This window comes from Acomys russatus, chromosome 1 (genome assembly GCF_903995435.1).
Source record: "Acomys russatus chromosome 1, mAcoRus1.1, whole genome shotgun sequence".
Lineage (NCBI taxonomy): Eukaryota > Metazoa > Chordata > Mammalia > Rodentia > Muridae > Acomys > Acomys russatus.
The window spans coordinates 9,149,717-9,169,492 of NC_067137.1; the positions used below are offsets into that span (position 1 = coordinate 9,149,717).

The following is a 19,776-nucleotide window of genomic DNA, read 5'->3' on the forward strand; positions in this document are numbered from 1 at the left end:
GGAAGCACTGTGGCTGGGGCTGCAGAGTGACTGAGGGACGGGCACTGCATGGTGTCTGGCTGGGGCTGCACAGTGACTGAGGGACGGGCACTGCATGGTGTCTGTGGCTGGGGCAGCACAGTGACTGAGGGACGGGCACTGCATGGTGTCTGTGGCTGGGGCAGCACAGTGACTGAGGGACGGGCACTGCATGGTGTCTGTGGCTGGGGCAGCACAGTGACTGAGGGACGGGCACTGCATGGTGTCTGGGGCTGGGGCAGCACAGTGACTGAGGGACGGGCACTGCATGGTGTCTGTGGCTGGGGCTGCACAGTGACTGAGGGACGGGCACTGCATGGTGTCTGTGGCTGGGGCTGCAGAGTGACTGAGGGACGGGCACTGCATGGTGTCTGGGGCTGGGGCAGCACAGTGACTGAGGGACGGGCACTGCATGGTGGCTGTGGCTGGGGCAGCACAGTGACTGAGGGACGGGCACTGCATGGTGTCTGTGGCTGGGGCTGCAGAGTGACTGAGGGACGGGCACTGCATGGTGTCTGTGGCTGGGGCAGCACAGTGACTGAGGGACGGGCACTGCATGGTGGCTGTGGCTGGGGCTGCACAGTGACTGAGGGACGGGCACTGCATGGTGTCTGTGGCTGGGGCTGCAGAGTGACTGAGGGACGGGCACTGCATGGTGTCTGGGGCTGGGGCAGCACAGTGACTGAGGGACGGGCACTGCATGGTGGCTGTGGCTGGTCTTCTTGGACTGATACGAATAGTGGTCTTGTACTCTGCTGGGGTTCTTACCCTTGTGTTGGCAAGCCATGGAAATTGATGGTGAGGTCGATGCTGAGCGGATAAGGCAGTTTGTAGTGATTGCGCCTGCTCCTTGTAACCTATGAATATTTTCTACCTGGGAGTTCAGCCCTGGGTCATTAAGGATGCTAAAAGTTCATCCCAAGAGATGTACAAACAGTGTAATAGACTGCTTCCAATTAGATTTTAGGGTGTTTGCTTGGTTGGTTTGGTTTTATTTAATCCTATAGGATTTGGTGCTAAGTAAACCTATTTTTTGCTTTTTAAGTCTTAAAAAGTTAGGAAGTTTTTTTTTTTTTTTAAGTTTGTGATTATGTGGGATTTTGAATTTTAGTGTAACAATGGTTTTAGTTCTGTTTAAAAGCTTCTAAAACTGTATCTAGATGACAGAAATTTGAAAATTAATCAACCAAATGATACAGTGTCGGTTAGTAATATGCTTTAGTTTATATTTAAAGTATACGATGCTGAAAATAAAATGTTCATTTTTGTTGCTAGAAGAATAGTTTTACATTTTATAATTATGGTGACTGTAAAGAGAGAGAGAGAGGAAAAAGTATCCAGCTTAGGATCCAGCGAACAATGCAGGGCATGCGGTTATTTTAGTCACCTAATATGTCAGCACTCAAGAATCTGAACCGATTGTTTAAAAAAAATCTTGTACTTTGTTTCTTTTGTTGCTCATTTCCAACTTTGTCATCTGTCAGAATGCAAAAAAAAAATTATCCTTCTATAACCATTGACAGGATAACACAAAAGCTGTCTCCAGGTCGATATTTTGCAGCAATATTTTTAACATACGAACAGTAGTTTTTATAATTTCACCTTGGTGCTCAACCATTTATTATCGTATCAGAAGCATGTCAGTAATTCCTTTCTAAATGTCTGCTTCTTTTAGCGCTGAGACCCACATCAAGGGCTTCACACTGAACGATGCTGCCAACAGCCTCCTCATCATAACGCAAGTTAGGCGGGATTATTTGAAAGGTATGTCACAATGCTTGACCTTTACGTCACATTAATGCCTCTGCAGATTTTTCTTGTAACGCCCTTCGAATACTTGGATAAAGGAGTCCATTTAGCAAATTACCTGCTTATCAAGAGCCTTTTGTGGTAGCTGAGAGACGTAAATTACTGTACATGCATTTATAATACAGCTTGAATATGAATGTACTTGTCATTTGACCACTTAGTCCAGTTTCCATTCCATTTAACACAAGATGGGTTTTCTTAAGATGAATCACAGCTCTTCAGACATGCAAAATTTGTGTTCCAGAACGGGAGAAAGTACAGGCTTTCAAGTGCGTTAAAATTCACGGCACAAGTCATTTTGCTTTGGAAATTAACATACTTCGGAGGTCTGAGACAACTCCCAGCAGTTCTTTCTTGCATGTTGCGTTACTTGTATATGAGATAGCAAATGAGTTAAATTGAGTGTTAAGTGTGTGAGATTGTGCGCCAAATGATTGTAATATTGATTTTTAGAAAAAACCATATCCAATACTTTTTTTAATAGTTTATAATACAACCAAGAACAGTAAAATGCATTGTTTGGAGTTGGGTTTTTGAAGGAGTTTAGAGAGGGTAACCCTAGGAAGGCGAGAGGTGGCTTTGAGGACGGTTGGGACGTGGGAGCTGGTGGATTCGTGGGGGAGCCTGTTCATGGCTTTACAGGGGGTGGATTAGCTCTCAGGGGAGCCAGGGTGACTCCTGATGGAGGTAAGCGGTCCAATTAACGTTCACGGTTGAATTTTAGTCCGCATAGCAACACTGCTGCGATAGAGCTCCACTTAGGAGACCTTGAGGTGAGATGCTAAGCTTTTCAGTCTTCCAGGGTGCTCGGCTTCTTTCCCAGGCTGGGATAATAATGCTGCTCCTTGCTTTGCATTTCATCAAATAGTTTTCCATCTCCTGAGCGGAAACGGACTGTGCCCTCAGTGCCTCAGTGTTACCTACAGTGCCTAAGCTTGCTGGTCTTCCGCTGTCTTCCTAACTGACAGTGACCGCTTCCCGCTTTTCAGAGTTGGCACTCTGTGTATGCCAGCAGTCTTTTGGAAAGTCTGAGTTGTAATTGGAAGGTGTAATGAGGCCTGTTTTAAATTTTTTCGAAGGTTTTTATTTTCAATAGAAATGATTTTTTGAAGTTTATTTTTCATGTAGATTTTAAGACACTGAAATTTTTAATTGGGCTTAGTGGTACACACTGTAATTTTAGCACATGAAAGGCTGAGGCAGGGTGATTGTTCATATCTGAATCAACCTGGACTGCCAAGATGCTGGGTTACAGTGAGGCTGTCTCAGAGAAACAAAGAGGGAGTTAAAATCTGCTCCTTGTAAAAGTTTTAAATGGCTAATATTTCTGTAGACACAAAGAACAGGACTTTTTAATTTTAACTTCAAGAGTTCAGTTTGAAACTAAGTATGTATGCCTCAAGGCCTTGACTAGGTGCCCCCTGAAAATCACACAGAAGTGTGTGGTGTGGTGCCACATCTGTTCCCAGGTGTTGGCACACATGGAGGACCGCTGAGCCCACTGACCCCTCCCTCCACTTCCTCAGCCCTCGCTGCCAGAGCCTCACCTCACTGGCACCTGGTGACGCAGGCGCAGTACTCATCACCTTGCCTGGAATGGTTTGGGCTCTGTTCCCATGTTCACGTGTCCACGTAGCCAGAGACGCCTGGTTTCCTTCAGTGCTTCAGATCCGCTCTCTTGTTGAATCAAATTTACCCATGGCAATAAAACAGCCAATTAAATCTCAGAGTAATTTATAAACGAATACTTTTGTAGACTGTCTATTCAGTTCTATTAGATAGTAATTGAGAGAAATATTGCAATTAAGTGACAGAGAAGACTTGGAGAAGAGGCCCGAGGATGGGGTCCTAGTGTTCCTTAGGTCATTCGTGCGTGGATGGCAAATTCTGTGGCATGGATTAGATCGTAAACACTTGGATTCCCCTAGGGCAGGCACAGACTGGTCTGTTCTGCTTGCCTCTCCACTCTGCTGTACCCGTAAGTGCAGCACCGGGAATGGGGCGGGGAGAGGTTGGCACCCAGCTCTGCAACTGTAGCCTTGGTCTGTAAGATTGGTTCTAAGTTCTGGAAGGTTCTTTGAGCATGGCTTCTGATCCCGTGCCTGCACTGCAGTAAATGCTTAATCCATCTGAGCTGCCACCCTCCATCTTTGTCGGTCTTAACTTTATTCACTAACAGAAAGCTCTTCCCTAACAAGTGCTTAGAGACCCAGGATGACCACCCTTTAAAAGATACCATCAAGCTGATCTTCTGTATGCCGTATTTTTAAAATAGTATATAGGCGTTTTTGTTTCTGATTTGTGCATACATATTTGTAACATCTACTGCTCTTTAAACTGTTTTCCCACTTCTATATTTGACAGTCAACGGTCTGGAATATGTGTAAATTTGAAATTACAATAGTTTATTCAGTAAAGAAGACTAAATTGATCGTGTCTTTTACTGCCTTGTTTTTAATAGACTGTTTAATTACTACCCTTTCCCTTCCCTTGTGAAGATAAGCTGCTCTCATTCTGAAGCTGCCAGGAGAGCCTCAGCTTTGTCTAGGTTACAGCGCCTTAATTGCTACAGAGCCAGGAAGTTCTTGGTGGTAAAGGTGATTGTTATGCTAAGTGTCAGTGCAGCCCCTCCTCTCTACCGCTAGGTAATGCGAGGATTTCACTGCACTAGCTTGCAAGTCGGTAAATTAGAAAGGCATTCCATATTTATCCATGATCAAGTACTTGTAATTGTATTTACATAAACAAACCCCCCCCCCTTGACTGTAGCCCTAAGAATTGAATAAGCTTTATTTTCTTTGAAAACTGAATGCAGAAAATATTTTCAAGGGCCTAATTGTGAAATAAACCTGCTAATGTGGAATTTGAGTGACAGCTCCAGCTTGGCTGGTTTTGGGTGATTTGGTCCTGTTTGGACCATTTTCAAGAAAGAATATGAAATGTTAAAAAACAATTTTTTTAATTATGCAGGCTTTTGAGTTAGTAAAAAAATTAATATGGATAGAAGTTACTTTTTGTTTCTGTTTTTGGTATATTCTTCAGCTTTAAAAAGTCCTTCCTTTTATGCTTCTCAGAACTTGCCAGCTCCTTGATTAGTCACAAGGCAGTCCCCAGTGGAGCGCGGCTGGTGCAGACACCGCCTTTTCCTCTCGCCAAACTCTGCTCCTCTTGTACCTCACCGTCAGATGTGTCGTTTTTGAAAGACTTTTCATGAAGTGTTAATATTTTCTGTAATCTAAAGTGAATTATTCATATTTTTTGTAATTAGCCATTTGATGCTCCTTTTAAAAGCTGATTTTCAGGATGTGTTAAAGTCAATTTAACAGAAACTCGGTCCTCTGCTCTTTGTCTTAGGGGCTCTAGCAACTCTAAAAGAAGCCTTGGATCTGGAGCAGATTCCTTCTAAGCTAGCCGTGACCCGCCTCATCCAGGCCTTTGCCGTGAAGGGTGACCTGGCCAGCATAGAGGCCATCCAGAAGATGGTGGATGGACTTGATACAATCGGCCTCTCAAAGATGGTTTTCATCAATAACATTGCTTTGGCTCAGATGAAGAAGTGAGTGTTGTCAGCTTTCCTGGCTGAGAGCTGTCATCTTAAACAGCCACTGTAAATGTTTTTGGTGTTTGGAAACCATGTCAATCACAGGACATTTTTTACTCTAATTATTATGTTGGTTATTTACTATTAAAACTAATTATATTAAAATGTTTCTTTGGTGAGGGTGGGGTTTTTTTGTTTGTTTGTTTTTTGGTTTTGTTTTTGTTTTTGTTTTGAAACAGGGTTTCTCTGTGTAGCCCTGGCCATCCTGGGACTCTCTTTGTAGACCTGGCTGGCCTTGAACTCGGAGATCCGTCTGCTTCTGCCTTCCTAAGTGCTGGGATTGCAGGCATGTACCACCATGCCAGGCTATTAAAATATATTTTATCTTTAATTAAATCTTAGACTAAACATTTATAATTCATAAAATGGACTTCACAACTGCTAACTCATATGTACGTATAAGCATGTTATGTATAAGTCATATGTATGTGTTCATGTACACTTGTACATATGTGTATAAAATAGATACACAGATATACATATATGCCTCTTGTCAAAACACATCTTTTACAAAATTAAAGTGGTTTTTTTCTTTTGTTTCCTCCCCCCCCCCCCCCCCCCCCGAGAGAGGGTTTCTCTGTGTAGCCCTGGCTGTCCTGCACTCACTTTGTAGACCAGGCTGGCCTCGAACTCACAGCGATCCACCTGCCTCTTCCTCCCAAGTGCTGGGGTTAAAGGTGTGCGCTGCCATGTGCAGTGTGATTTCTTTTTCTAACCAGCAGTTCTTTAGAGTCTGAACACGCCACTAACATAGTAAAACAGGATATAAAAGGCTTGTTAAAACTGCAGTTTCCATGATTGGGATGCATAGCTTTATGATGGAGAATCTGTTAGCAAACAGAAGACCGTGATTTTCATTGCAAGCATTTAAAACGATTGTTGGGTACATCTCAACTGTCAGGTACAACACAGCACAGCAGTAAGAGTGCACATAATGGTAGGCCCATAACCCCAGAACTCAGCCGGCCAGGAGGATCATGAGTGTGATGACCATCTGAGCTATGTAATAAAACCTTTTTAGGAAAAAAATGTCCTAAGAATAATTCTAGAGTTGATATTCATAACACTTTTGAGGGAACCATTCTTTAATAGTTAATCGCTGATGTGCGGATATGCTATTACAATCTGTTCTGCAAGGAGTATTTTTCTTCATTTTTATTTCTTTGAGCAGAAAATGTTTTGTCTTTAATCTTTAAACTATTTCCTGAGGGCTGGAGAGATGGCTTATCTCTCCCTGAGCCAACCTTAGTCTTCTAGAGGACCCACGTTCAGTTCCCAGTGCTCACACGGTGGCTTCCAACCATGGGGATCTGACACGTGCCCTGATGTCCTTATACACATGCAAGCAAAACAGCCATATATAGATAAGATAACTTTTTAAAAAACAATTTCCTGAAATAGTTTAAGACTTCCTTTTTAATAAGAAAATGTGATTTTAAAAAAAAATAGATCAGTGATAAGCATACTGTTTCCTACTTTGTTCAGGAAGGCCACCGAGCCCCCCCCCCCACCCCCCCAGCAAAATAAAGTGCAAAGGCACCCTTTTCTGAGGATTCTAGTATTGAATGTTTTCCAAATGTTTGGAGCCTGACAAAAAAGAAATCTCTGTAATCAGTGAAAATACAACTTTTGACCACATGATCTTTTTATTTTTTTTAATCTCCAAATGTCACACATCTAGTGCTCACTGTGGTTTATGAGGCCAAAATAATAGCATTTATACCTATATAACTGGGTTATACTGTATAATATGCTTTAAAAATTATTGTTATTCGTCTAGTTGCTTGTAAATATAGCTCATGTTTTGTGAAGTATTTCCATGAATGTTCACATGAATTAATACTGGCTACAATTTTATAGAAGCAAATGTTTTATTATAATTTTGTTTTCTTTTACAGTAATAACATAGATGTTGCCATAGAAAACATTGAACACATGCTTACATCAGAGAATCGAACCATAGAACATCAGTACTTTGGCTTGTCCTATTTATTCAGAAAAGTAATAGAAGAACGGATGGAACCAGCGTTAGAGAAATGTGAGTTGTTTGCTTGTTGGAGAACACAGAAGCCCTTCTTCTGGGCTCAAGTTGGGCCGGATTCCTTTGGCAAGGGTGTCATATCCCTGTTTCAGTTTTCCTTAACTCTTTTTCTTGCAGTAAGCGTCATGTCTGAGAGATTGGCCAATCAGTTTGCACTTTACAAGCCGGTCACCGATCTCTTCCTGCAGCTGGTGGATTCAGGCAAGGTGGATGAGGCCAGAGCTCTCTTAGAGGTAATGAATGACTCGTTGGAGCTTGTCTCTCACGAGAAGTAACCTGAGAAATGACTAGACAGGAGTGTGAGGAGTGGACCGGAAATGGAGGACACTCATGAGATTCAGTGTGAATCAAGATTACATGACAACCCTCTGGGCTGCAGGTTGCCAGTTTTAAAGATGTCAGGTAGGACTGAAAGTCCTCGTAATTAAGACAGGTGTCGGGTGGGAAAACAAGACAAATGTTTGTGAAGATGGGTAATGCAAAGCAACAATTCCTTTGATTTCCTAATTTCTGTAATGCTGTAAATACTGTGAATCACCATGGCAACACAGTTTGCAAACAAGAAGTAGGAAATGTTTGCTTTTCGTGTACAGCGTTTCACTTGAATACTCAAACATTCTCAGTGCCTTATTCAAGGTTTATTAAGAGTTGAATTTGCTTTCTATTCACTTATGTGTCACAGACACATTAAATGACAAATGTGGGTCTCTGTAGCCCACACTCTCAGTTAAATTAGCAATCTTGAGGAAAGGAGACAACTGCATTCATGCCATTTTTAACAGCTCTAAATATAAAGCTGCGCCGCCAAGTGCGCTGGAGCGGTGGGTGATGGAGCTGCTGCTGGCACTGTACACAAACAGGCACCGCTGGGGAGCCCCGTCCCAGCAGGTGGCAGTCAAACCGTCCTGGTGATCCCGCCAGCGGCTGTGTTTGTGTAGACTCCCTGTGTCAAATTGCGCCCTGGGACCAATTTCTGATAGTAAATAGTGTTATATTCACTTACGTTCCTAGCAGCTGTGAGGTAGCGTAAGTCGGCGGTGTGGAAGGTGACGCTGTGCTCATTGACTTGAGCTCCGGGTTTGACCCAAGTTCCTCTAGCTTGACAGCAGCCCCACGGTAACAGGTGCCTCTGAGTTCAGTTACAAACATATGCAAACTGTGGCTGCTTTCTCAAGGTTTTGCTGTTCGGTTTGGTTCGTTTACTTCCCCCTTTGTAGGAAATTTATGATAGGAGTATCAGAATCTTGATTGTTCTCTCTTGAATGTTCTTTTATGCTTTCTCCTGCATATGTCGCTAACTGCCGAGGGCAGTAAGCACGGTGACCTAGTCCCACATGTGATGGTGTGCAGTCACCTTGAACACATTCTTCTGATTGCTCTCCCGACCCGCTCGGTCTGAGCCATGGTCTCATGCCTTCCATCGAAGCGGAAGTGCCGGCAGCCTGGCTGCGCTAGGCGCTGCCTCCAGCTGTGGGGCCACACCTGGGAGCTCTAGGTGGTGGCTCAGTGTTGTTCCAGCAGCAGCTCCATCCGTCCTGCCCTTGGCGAACAGTGAAGTGCTGTTCTTTCTCACTTTAGTGAGGAGCACTTGCTTCCCGGATGTTGAAAACATCAATTTATAATGTAAATGGTCTGCTCGTCCCCAAAAGTTCTTCTTGCACTGTTCATCTTAGCGTTGACAGTTTTAAAGCTCTGAATGAGCAGCGTGCTTTCAGAAACTTAGAGGATGGCATCTGCAATGAATGTAAACTAAAATATTGTCTTGCCATATTTGATTTGACTAAAGCATCTAAGGTTGGATAGACACTTGATTTATCTGGTCTGTCATATAAACTTTTTTTTAGTTTAACTTTTGTCTCTTTCTCAAGCGCTGGCTGTCTATTGCAATGAAAGCCTTTTATAAAACAGAGATTGAAATCAGTCCTTTTGTATGCATAAGTGTAGGTAATTATACTTTAAAGAGAACTTGCTTTGTACATTTTAATTTTTATAAAGAAACGAGCAGTTATCTCCCTGACACCTTATTAAATGTATAATTAACCTTATGATCCCTAGCTCACTTGTGAATGCTTGGCAGAATAATTGGAAAGGAATGGTGTTTCTTTTTTCCCTCTTTCTTTGCAGTCCTAAGCCTTGTTCTGTGCTTGTTGAAGCATTAGTTTAATTTTTCCCTTTTTAAACAAACTTCATCCATGGATGCAAAGAGCCACACTCACCAGTGCGTGCCCAGCTTGCACCTGTTTGCCCTTTTGTGCCTAAGCAGCTGGCTGGCTAGGAGCTCCTGGGGTAATGATGCATCAGTGTGTCACTGGGAACTTCCTTACCTGGGAACGGTGACCTTGCCCTGCTTATTTAAAACCTCCAGTGACTGACAGTCCTTTGCTTTTTAGAGATGCGGTGCCATTGCCGAGCAAAGCGCAGTTCTGTTGGTGTTCTGTGTCAGGAGTGCTCAGAAACCAAAAAAGGTACTGTGCTCCGTTAGAGTGCCTGTTGGACGCGTGCGTGCACACACACACGTGTGTGTGTGTGTGTGTGTGTGTGTGTGTGTGTGTGTGTGTGTGTGTGTGTGCGCGCGCGCACGTACATGTACATAAGACCAGGTCCTATTTTGTGGTTTCGGTGCTGGGGTATAATCCGATGGTAGAACCTGCTTCTTGTGTCCCAGGTCCTGAGTTGAGACCCCCGAATCTGCCCGTGATTTGACTAAATTAATCTGCTGAAAGGGGAGTTAGGACTTTTAAGTGCTGGCCCCAGTACCATTGACACTATAGTATGTAATTAAGCCAGATGCCACACGGTAAGGTGGAAACAGGTTGTAATACGGAATTCATCGTTGATTTACGCAGTGGAGTAATTCTTCCCGTCTGTGTGGCGCTGCACACAGTCAGGTGGCCACCCCCGTGAGATCCTACAAGTGCCTCATCATGCGCCAAACAGTGAAACGAGTTTTTGAATCTTCACATTTTATCCTGAAAATTTTTACTTTAAAATATAACTTATCTCTTTGCCCTTGATCTTCCTACCTTGTGGTAAGTTAGCAGTTGATAAAAGCAGTGTTTAGAGCTTTGATTTTATTGCTTATATCTTATTTTTGAAAGTGCTTAGCTATGCAAATGAAATGCCGTTAATTATTGGAACATGATGATTTTATCAAATTAACATCAAATGCTGAGATACACAAAAGTGAAAATGGTCCATTAAATTGAGTGGTTGGTTGTGTTGTAATTATCGTAGCGCTGTTATGCTGGTGGTCTGTAAATTTCTTTTGAGTGTTGTTACCTTTGGCCACCTTCCTAGGCACCCGTTCTGAAGGCTTTGCTAGAATTGATTCCTGAATTACGTGAAAAGGAAGAAGCATATTCTTGCAGCATGAAAAGCTATGGTAATAATTTTAATCTTACTACATTATTCAAGTGATGTAAATATTTCTAAATAGAGTCAACTGTTAGTTCAGCTCAAAGGAATAATCCTAAATTTCAGATAATTATGCATTCATTTAGCTCTAGAATATGCTTTTTAAAAAGATTTTATGTATTATGTATACAGTGTTTGAAAGCCAGAAGAAGGCATTAGATCACATTATAGATGGTTGTGAGCCACCATGTGGTTTCTGGGGATCGAACTCAGGACCTTTGGAAGAACAGCAGAACAGTCAGTGCTCTTAACCTCTGAGCCATCTCTCCAGCCCCTAGAATATGATTTTAAGCTACAGTAAAGTATGAAATTATTTCTGGAGCTTTAAGATGAAAAAATATTCCTTCTGGGTGTGGTGGCGCATCTCTGGGTGTTCAAGGCCAACCTGGTCTACAAAGTGAGTCCAGGACAGCCAGGGCTACACAGAGAAACCCTGTCTTGAAAAACCAAAATAAATAAATAAATTATATATAGATACATATATGTAAATATTCCTGAGCACCGTCCGAGCAATCTGGATGTGTGGTGTTACGGAGCAGCTCCTCCTCCGCAAGGCCTGCCCTGCAAGGTAGCCATGCTGGCCTCTGTGTTCCTGCACACTTACCTCCACTGTGACCAAGGGTTATCTCACGTCCCAGGTGTTCAGTCCTTTGGCCATCGAGTGTCCTTATTGTTAGTCAGATGAGAAAGGGAGCTAGCTTCAAGTTTTCTCACAGAGAAGTTAAAATACTGTCATTTCCAAACCGTGGTGACCTGACCATGTGCCACCCACAGCCTTGCTCACTACAGTAAATTACAGTAGAGCAGCTGACTTAGCAATCAGAACTAATAAATATGGAGTTTCCTTGTTTCCACGTGTAGCCTGCAGTATTTCAGAACTACTGAAGCATAGACCTCCTGTGAGTAAGAGAAAAAGTATCAATGTGTAAAAGGGGGGCCGCTGATGTGTTAGGGAGGTGTGCAGAAAGAGACGGCGGAGCAAGGCTGACAGGTGTGGGAGGAGCACAGGTCTGCACAGGGAATCTGGGGGCAGCTAAGCTTCAGCAGCTTGCAACTCCTTCCCCTTTGAGAGCGCCCAGACAGCCCCTGCTCTCCTCATAGCCTCACTTTGTACTTGAGACCTCGGTCAGTCCAGCTACACCATGGGTCCTCAGCTAGACACGTCCAGGACCTTTAATGTTGTTCTTCAGGCTTCGCATGCCGGCCCGCCCTTCCCTTTCCTCACACTGAGCACTGTGGAGGGCAGGGTGTGGAGGGGTGGGCACTGCAGATTCTGGGTAGCCTCCTGCTGGAGCCACTCCTCCCCTGGTCTTGGGTCCTGGAGTGCCTGGCCAGCCAAGGGTCCTGGGGAAGGGAGAAGGTGGGTCTCTTCCCTGACAGTTCGCCTGTCTCCTCTGACTCCTCCAGTCCTGGACAAAGATGTGGCCTCTGCTAAAGCGTTGTACGAGCACTTGACAGCCAAGAACCTGAAGCTGAATGACCTGTTCCTGAAGCGCTATGCGTCCTTGCTCAAGAGTGTTGGCGAGCCCGTGCCCTTCCCTGAGCCCCCGGTGAGACAGCACTCCCTCCCGTCCTGTGTACCTAAGACCACAACTAAGAGTGCGCAGAGAAAGGGGGTTGAATACTTAATAAATTACCAAGAATTAGGTCTCTGAAGAGCTGTGGGAGGGCTGGGGCCTAAGCGGTGGCCTTGGGCTGGGGTGAATAGCCTGGGGTAAATATGAGGCGTGGTCCAGACCTCCAGCCAGGTGTGACTTTATCAGACTTTCTTAGGCAGTTGTCTTGTTTCTACGTGAGGTGGGACTCAGCCCTGGAGCTGGATCTAGCTCAGAACTTGAGGCTTTTGAACTTTGGCATTTCTCAAGACACAGGAATGCCGAGGCTTAAAGAGCAGGCCCTCAGCCATGGACTAAGCAGCCGTGCCCACCAGTGCTCACCCGTCTGTGGTTTTAAAGACTTTGTTGCTTGCTCATAACTGTAGTTTTTCTTGTTTTCTCCTTAACAGGAAAGCTTTAGGTTTTATGTAACGCAGCTAAAGGAAGCAAAAGAAAACCCGTCATGAAGAAACAGCACCGCTGTGTATGCCTGTGTGCGTGTTCGTGAGCCTGTGTCTAAGTGTTATTTCTAAAATGTACTTGAGGGAAAAATAAACAAATGAAAATTAAGTGGTTTGTGTGGTTTTTACATGTAAAATAAAGTCTCTGAAATCCCAGGGCTTACTCTCACTTGACTAAATACAATGACACCCACAGGCTTTCCCAGTCCCTGCCCTTCTGGGACGTAACCACCCTTCTGTCCAGAATCCAGACCTTTCTCTTCTATCTAGAGAGAGCTACACTAGTCTTACTGCTTCCAGCATTGCTTTCCCAGGGAGAGGCTGAGAGCAGAGGCTGGGCCTTGCCCTTCCCCAGGATGCTGTTTGCCAGGGTGCAGCCCAGAGCCTCTCCTTCCTTCCACCGCAGTAATTTCCTCTTCTGTTTCTAGAAGCTTCTAATGTGGAATCTTGGTCATGACATCCTTGGTTTCAGTATTTTGTTAGTACAAGCTATAGGCTACACCACAGTCATTACTGAAAAATTACAAGCTATATAGACATGATTCATAGGGAATAAGTAAAATACTGGTGTGTAATCAAATTTTAAAATGAGCAGTAGTCCCTGTGTTGTTCCTTAGGCTTGTCAGAGTCTACATGGAAGACATTACTTTAAAGCACACTTAAAACAGTCATCAAGAATGTTTTGTTTGAGAATTGCCCCCAGTTTGTATTCCTCGTCTAGTTGAACTTGGTGTCTACTATTCCCACCATTGGCTTCAAGAGCCTTGTCATGGGGCAGGACTTGACCTGCCTTTTGCTGTTTGTGCCATTAACCTGCCTGTGGGACCTACCTCCCTGCATCCAGTGTCGGCCTGTGGAAGCCCAGGAGTGAAGTTTGGTCAAGAGAAGTGGGTGTGTGTGTGTGTTTCATCCGCCCGTCTGTCCATCCCTGGGATGAGCTGTGCTTCGCTTCTGCTTGCCTTTGTGGTGTGAGATACCTAGCCAGCCTGGAGACCCCACAGGCTTGCCTTTGTCCCTGCCCAGCACATGACCTGCAGGTGTGGCTTTGTGTTGTCTGGCACACACCTGCCTCCTGTAACTTCACAGCAGCCCTAGTTGTGCAGTCAACACCATCCCAGTCGCCCTGGTGAGATACAGCCTTGGAGCACAAGCTGGGCTTCACAGAATCCTTGGAAACCAGAGGTGCAATCACATTTGCATGGAGTAATATATGGTGTTGGCCGAGTCCCCATCTAGCCAATATAATTTAAATGGAAATTTCTCCAAATAAAGCATACCTTAGTATTTGTGAACTACATTTTTTTAGTAGAAGTGTGGTGACTTCCATCACAGGAAGAATTTCCATGTCATATGTCTTCTGGTTTATTGTGGAGAAACAGTGAATAAACCACTTACTTGCCTGCGCTAAGAATAAGCTGTGTCTGATATCTCTGAGGAACAAAGTTGCCAGGAATTGAGCAATACAGCTAGGCATGGTGGCACACACCTTTAATCCCAGCACTGAAGGCAGAGGCAGGAAGCCTGGTCTACATATTTAGTTCTGGGACACCTGGGGTTACACAGAGAAACTTGTCTCCCAACAGACAAAAAGAATTGCATTCAGGAACTCTGGTGCCCTATATTTGACCACCTCCCCTTTGTGGGGAGGCCTGGTGGCACTCAAAGAATAAGCAGGCTACCAGGATGAGACTTGATAGCCTATGACCATATAGTGGGGGAGCAGTTCCCCCTCGGTCATAGACCTAGAGGAGAGGAATAGGGTGAAAGTGGGAGGGAGGGAGGAACAGGAGGATACAAGTGATGGGATAACAATTGAGTTGTAATCTGAATAAATTAATTTTTAAAATTTTTTAATTGCATTCAGATTTATGTTAACACTCAAAATGAGGTGCTGGGTATCTTGTATGAGCTGGAGAGATGGTTTAGAACTCAACATTCCACAGAATCTGAAATGACTGCTCTTTCCAGGAGCGCTCACTCTGCCATCAGTATTGCCTGTCCAAGGCTCCTGGCTGCGTGCCTCTCACATAGCCTTCTGGGCAGACTGAACTCAGGTCCTCAAACCTGCAAGATCCAGTAAGTAGAGTCATCTGTGGTGAGCCCCATGGCTGCTGTTTGCTTAGCACAAGGCAAAATGCTTAGGTTCACAGCAGGAAATCAGATGGCCAGGACTTTGTAAAGTTTTTTGCTTGGGGCTGGAGAGGGTTCCATGCTTAAAAGAACTCACTATTCTTGCAAAGGACTTAGATTCAGTCCCAGCATCCATATGGCTGCTCACAACCATCTGTAACTCCAGAGTGTCCAGCGCTCCTTCCGGCCTCCTTGGGCACTGCATTTAAATGCAGGCAAAACAATATAAAATAAAAATTTAAGTCATTCCTTGAGGACATGGTTGTACCTGTGTTTATCCCAGCATTTTGGAGGCGTAGGCAGGTTAAGTGTTGAGTTCAAGACCAGCCATGCCTACACAGACTCCCTGCCTCAGGGAAAAAACAAACAAAAGACCTATGAGAATGCAAAAATAAGTCAGTCCAGCTAAAAGTCGGAATGGACTCCTTAAACAACAAAACACCCTTCACACTAATACAGTGTTCCCAGTTTCTGGATACCTTACATTGTGAAAACATTTTCTTCTATTTAATCCAATACCTAGTGCCTGGTATAATCAAGTGTACGAGCCCCAGCAAATTATAAGCGAGCTTTATGTTGCAAATCACTTTCTGGTATAAATCGCGTCTCCAGTCTGCAGTATGTACATTTACATGCTTTTCCTCGTGGCTTTCAGAACAATTTCCATTTAATATTTGCCTTTCTGAAAAAAAAATATTTGTAGAATTTCTAAGCGAAAGCAACATTTCCTCAAGTGTGGCGGAACTGATAGCCACAGGAGGTCCAAAATCACGGTAATTTATCGCTTTGCTGTTGTACAATCATGCGTGGGAGTGTTTCCATTAGAAATATATCCTGCTTTCAGGCCAGCAGACTTTTACAAAGCCCACATTATGCAGCCTTAGTACAAATAAAGAAAATGGCTGCATTAGCAAATTCAAAGCAGGCACTTCTTTTCTGCATAAAGAATAGAAACATCAGAGCCAGGGAAGACAGGTCTGACTTCCTGCTCCTCCTGCAGCTGCTGTGGATAGTGGCTGGGGCTGAGATCCTAACCCCGCCCTGGGCAGCCACTGGAAACCGATCTTCACCTGGTTATTCATCCCCAGGCCCTGGGTTCCCCCCAGTCCTCTGCAGGCCCACCTGGTGGGTTCAGTGGGTCTCGTGGAATGAGCCACATGGATTCAAGGCCACGTCCCCCTATTGCAGGTTCTTTTCATGAAATGCCTGGTTTGTGCACATTGGGATGCTCCCTCCCATGTGGCTCAGTCGGGAGAATGGGTCTGAGGCCCAAGGATCCTTCAAAACAAAAAGTACCATCAGTGAGGCCAACTCGTCATGATTTGAAATCTCCTATATGTTGATGACTCAGATATCTGTTACTGTCGAAGGAGGAGGAGGCAGCCTTTCGACTAACTGTTGTGAAGTTGGACCTAGCACAGTTGCTATGCTGCAGCAATGGAGTTAACAGAAAGGGGGTGAGGGAGGGCGGGGAGGGGAGACAGGGGCTTGCTTTTTTAGCAAGGAGCAGCAGAGCTGTTTTTCAGTTTGGAGGATCAACACTTCAACTCTACAAACAGACAAGACTGTCATATACAATAAACAAGCATGTCACCTTAGCCAGTGGGCAGCTGCCACGTGCTGGGAAAGCTCAACCCATTTCCTGAAGGTTGCTGTTTTAATACAAGCTGCTCCCCACACATGCTGCTGCTCGGTACACCACCTGCCTGCCCTCCCTAACAGATGCAGCATGTTTTGGTTTGTTTTAGGTTTGGGTATTGGGATGTGAGCCTAAGGCTTCTAACCTGTTAATCACCTTCTCTGCCACCAAGCTTGTCACCCCAGCCAGTCACCTGGGCCATCCTAGATGAAGAACCAATTTATCAAGAGGCATATGAGATGAGATTGGAGCTTTGCAAATAAGGACATTTTCAGACATGCACTCTGACTGTGTTGTCCAAATATACCTGTCAGCAACAAACTACCCGAGGGCTTGCTTGCTTTGCAGCTGGCTCCCACCCTATGTCTCACGGCTGGTCTGCCCCAAGGAAGCTGGTCCCCTGTGTGGGCTGAGCCTCTCTGGTAAGTAACTAATTTCAGTGTTTGAAGGACCCTTGGCTACAGGTCTGCTACCACTTGGGTTTAATAGAATATCTCCTCTGTGTGTGAGTGATTTAATCTAAGATCAAAAGAAGATGTTTAAGAATGAGTGAAAAAACAAAAGCAAGCAGGATATCTACCTGTGGACCGGGCTCAACCCAGGGAAAGATTGATTATATCTAAAATAATCATCATAAGAACAAGAGCTGTTTAAAAAATTACAACAAGAAATATTGGAGTCTGGGAGGATACAAGGGATGGGATAAACATTGAGATGTAACAAGAATAAATTAATAAAAAAAAAAAGAAATATTGGAGTCCACATAGGTGATTATTTTTGGTTTAATTTTAGTCAAACCCCCCCCCCCATAATAGCATAACTTGAACTTGGAGAGCTTAAAAATGTAAATTTCAAAACCTTCGTCTTCAGATCAAGTGTCTGCAAGCAGCAGCCTCAGGCCAAATCCAGCAGCTGTGTATTTCTGTAAGCTGTTTAATTGAAACACATCCACGCTGTGCATGCTCTACTATGGACGAGGCAGTTTTGATACCGGAACAGCAGGGTGAGAGCTTGTGACAGGCTATATGGCTATCAAAACCTAAAATATTTATCCTTAACAGCAAAACTTTGCAACCCGTAAGAAAAGTCTTCCCCTTTGCAATGCAGAGTGAGGGTCACTGGGTGGTACTGGGTGTCCTCTTCCCAGGCTTTGTGTGGTCTCAGAGTCTCAGGGTGGATTGACACTGGCCTGAGTGTGGGCAGACAGGATGGAGGACAAGCTCTTGGACAAACGCCAAGGAACCAGCAACTACCCAGGCTTCAGTATCTCTTATGCCCTGAGTTCTGGGTACCACAGCACACTGAGTGGCAAAGTCAGATGACGTCTCTCAGTGGTTGCTAACCTTCCTCTACTTCCTGTGCTTCTCCATCCAGGCCTAAAGACAGTGGGCTGGCATCTGGGGGAGGAGTGCAGAACAAGCTGGAGGTGCTGCAAATATAAGGACAGTTGCATGTGCAGAATGAGCCAGAATGTCCACTTGGGAAGACAGTGCCAGAAGGCAGAGTACAAGCGGGACTCATCAGATGAGGGACACAGACACAGAAGCCACGTGTCTCCCAAACAGACACTGGGGAAGACAGAGCTGTAAGAGGGAGCGCTGGCTCAGAACTACAGAGTATGTACATGAATTCATATGAAGTTATGGCTGCGAGCACACACACGTGTACATATAGACACAGGCACGCACACACCACAGGCACGTGTGTTCACTTCTGCCCACTGAGAGCCCTGAAGCAGCAATGTGCAGCAGCAGAACAGATTCGTCATTCGCACCTGGACTTTCTATCATTTCCCGCTAAAGAGATTCAGGCATCTACACAGAAGCATTCAATTCCAGGGCGGGGCTGGGGAGATTCAAAGTGACCCACACACACTTGGTTCTGTCACGGTCCTCAGTGATTGACAGGGACATGATTAAGAAGATAATGAGGAGGAGGAGGAGGAGGAGGAGGAGGAGGAGGAGGAGGAGGAGAAGAAGAAGAAGAAGAAGAAGAAGAAGAAGAAGAAGAAGAAGAAGAAGAAGAAGAAGAAGAAGAAGAAGAAGAAGAAGAAACAGAAGCCAGCTTGAGCATTTGGGGGGGGGCAAATCGGGGACAATCTGAGCACCAAAATGACCGATAGCAATGAACTGTAGCTTGCTAAATTAAGATGGGATTCTGCAAATATTATTGTCTCTAGGCATAAGTCAGTAAGTAAACGGAAATCTGGAAATCTGGAGGGCGGATGAGCAACCCATGGGTCCAGGCACTGGCATTCAAAGGGGTTATTAATTATGAAAAGAGGGAGCATGGAGACTGTGGAGGAGTCCAGCAGACCTGCCTGCCACCAAGCCATCAAAGTGAAGGTCATCAATGCAACAGGCAGAACGTGTGTGCTGCTGGATGGGGCACACTAGGGGAAGGACCAATGCCATTTCTGTATAGTCCAACCAAAGGGGCCCAGCTCGGATTTAATTGTGAAATACACCAGATATACCCAATTGAAAGCTACCCTAGAAAGTCAGGGGTGTTGAGCTATTCCAAACTGAAAGAAGGCAGAGACAGACAACAGTCAAATGGTACCCTTGACTCTGCTCTGGATGAGGGGGACACTGTGGATCTTGAGTGACATCTGGGCACTGTGAACTCCCTGGGGCTAGTGGGTGCTTGGAAAAAGAGTGCTGTGGAGCTGTTGTTCACACTGGGGTCTGCACTCAAGTCATTAGGGTAATTTGAACACATACATGGATGCTGAGTCCATGGGTCTGGGAAGCCCTGGGATTCCGCCTACCTCACTAGCATCCAGTGATGTCATGATGCTGGCTAGGGACCACAGTCAGGATCTGGGGAGCTAGTGGAGAGCATCTCTCCTGGCCCCACACACCCTCCCAGTTTCTTTCACTTCCAGATGTCTCAATCTTCCTCTGGGAACAACCCTTCCCATCTCTGTGCTTTGAGTCAGGTGGTCATAAACACAGGCATGTAGCTCACAACCTGGATTGCAGCAACCCATCCTCCGACCACTGTGAAAGGTTCAAAGCTGATTCTGCGCCACAACCAGGTGCATGCAACTCCACGGCCTGGACGAG

The 19,776-nt window shown here is 44.9% G+C and overlaps 1 protein-coding gene across 1 annotated transcript in view; it reads left to right on the top strand.

Annotated features, from left to right (window-relative positions):
- Lrpprc (leucine rich pentatricopeptide repeat containing) overlaps window positions 1–13,048 on the top strand; it is an 86,206-nt gene extending 73,158 nt beyond the window's left edge. The window contains exons 31-38 of the mRNA XM_051160825.1: window positions 1,694–1,782; window positions 5,182–5,383; window positions 7,327–7,466; window positions 7,587–7,702; window positions 9,860–9,934; window positions 10,767–10,851; window positions 12,291–12,433; window positions 12,889–13,048. Of these exons, the coding sequence (XP_051016782.1) occupies window positions 1,694–1,782; window positions 5,182–5,383; window positions 7,327–7,466; window positions 7,587–7,702; window positions 9,860–9,934; window positions 10,767–10,851; window positions 12,291–12,433; window positions 12,889–12,945 (907 nt within the window). The 3' untranslated portion in view covers window positions 12,946–13,048. The remainder of the gene's footprint in view (window positions 1–1,693; window positions 1,783–5,181; window positions 5,384–7,326; window positions 7,467–7,586; window positions 7,703–9,859; window positions 9,935–10,766; window positions 10,852–12,290; window positions 12,434–12,888) is intronic.
- The last annotated feature ends 6,728 nt before the right edge of the window (window positions 13,049–19,776 follow it).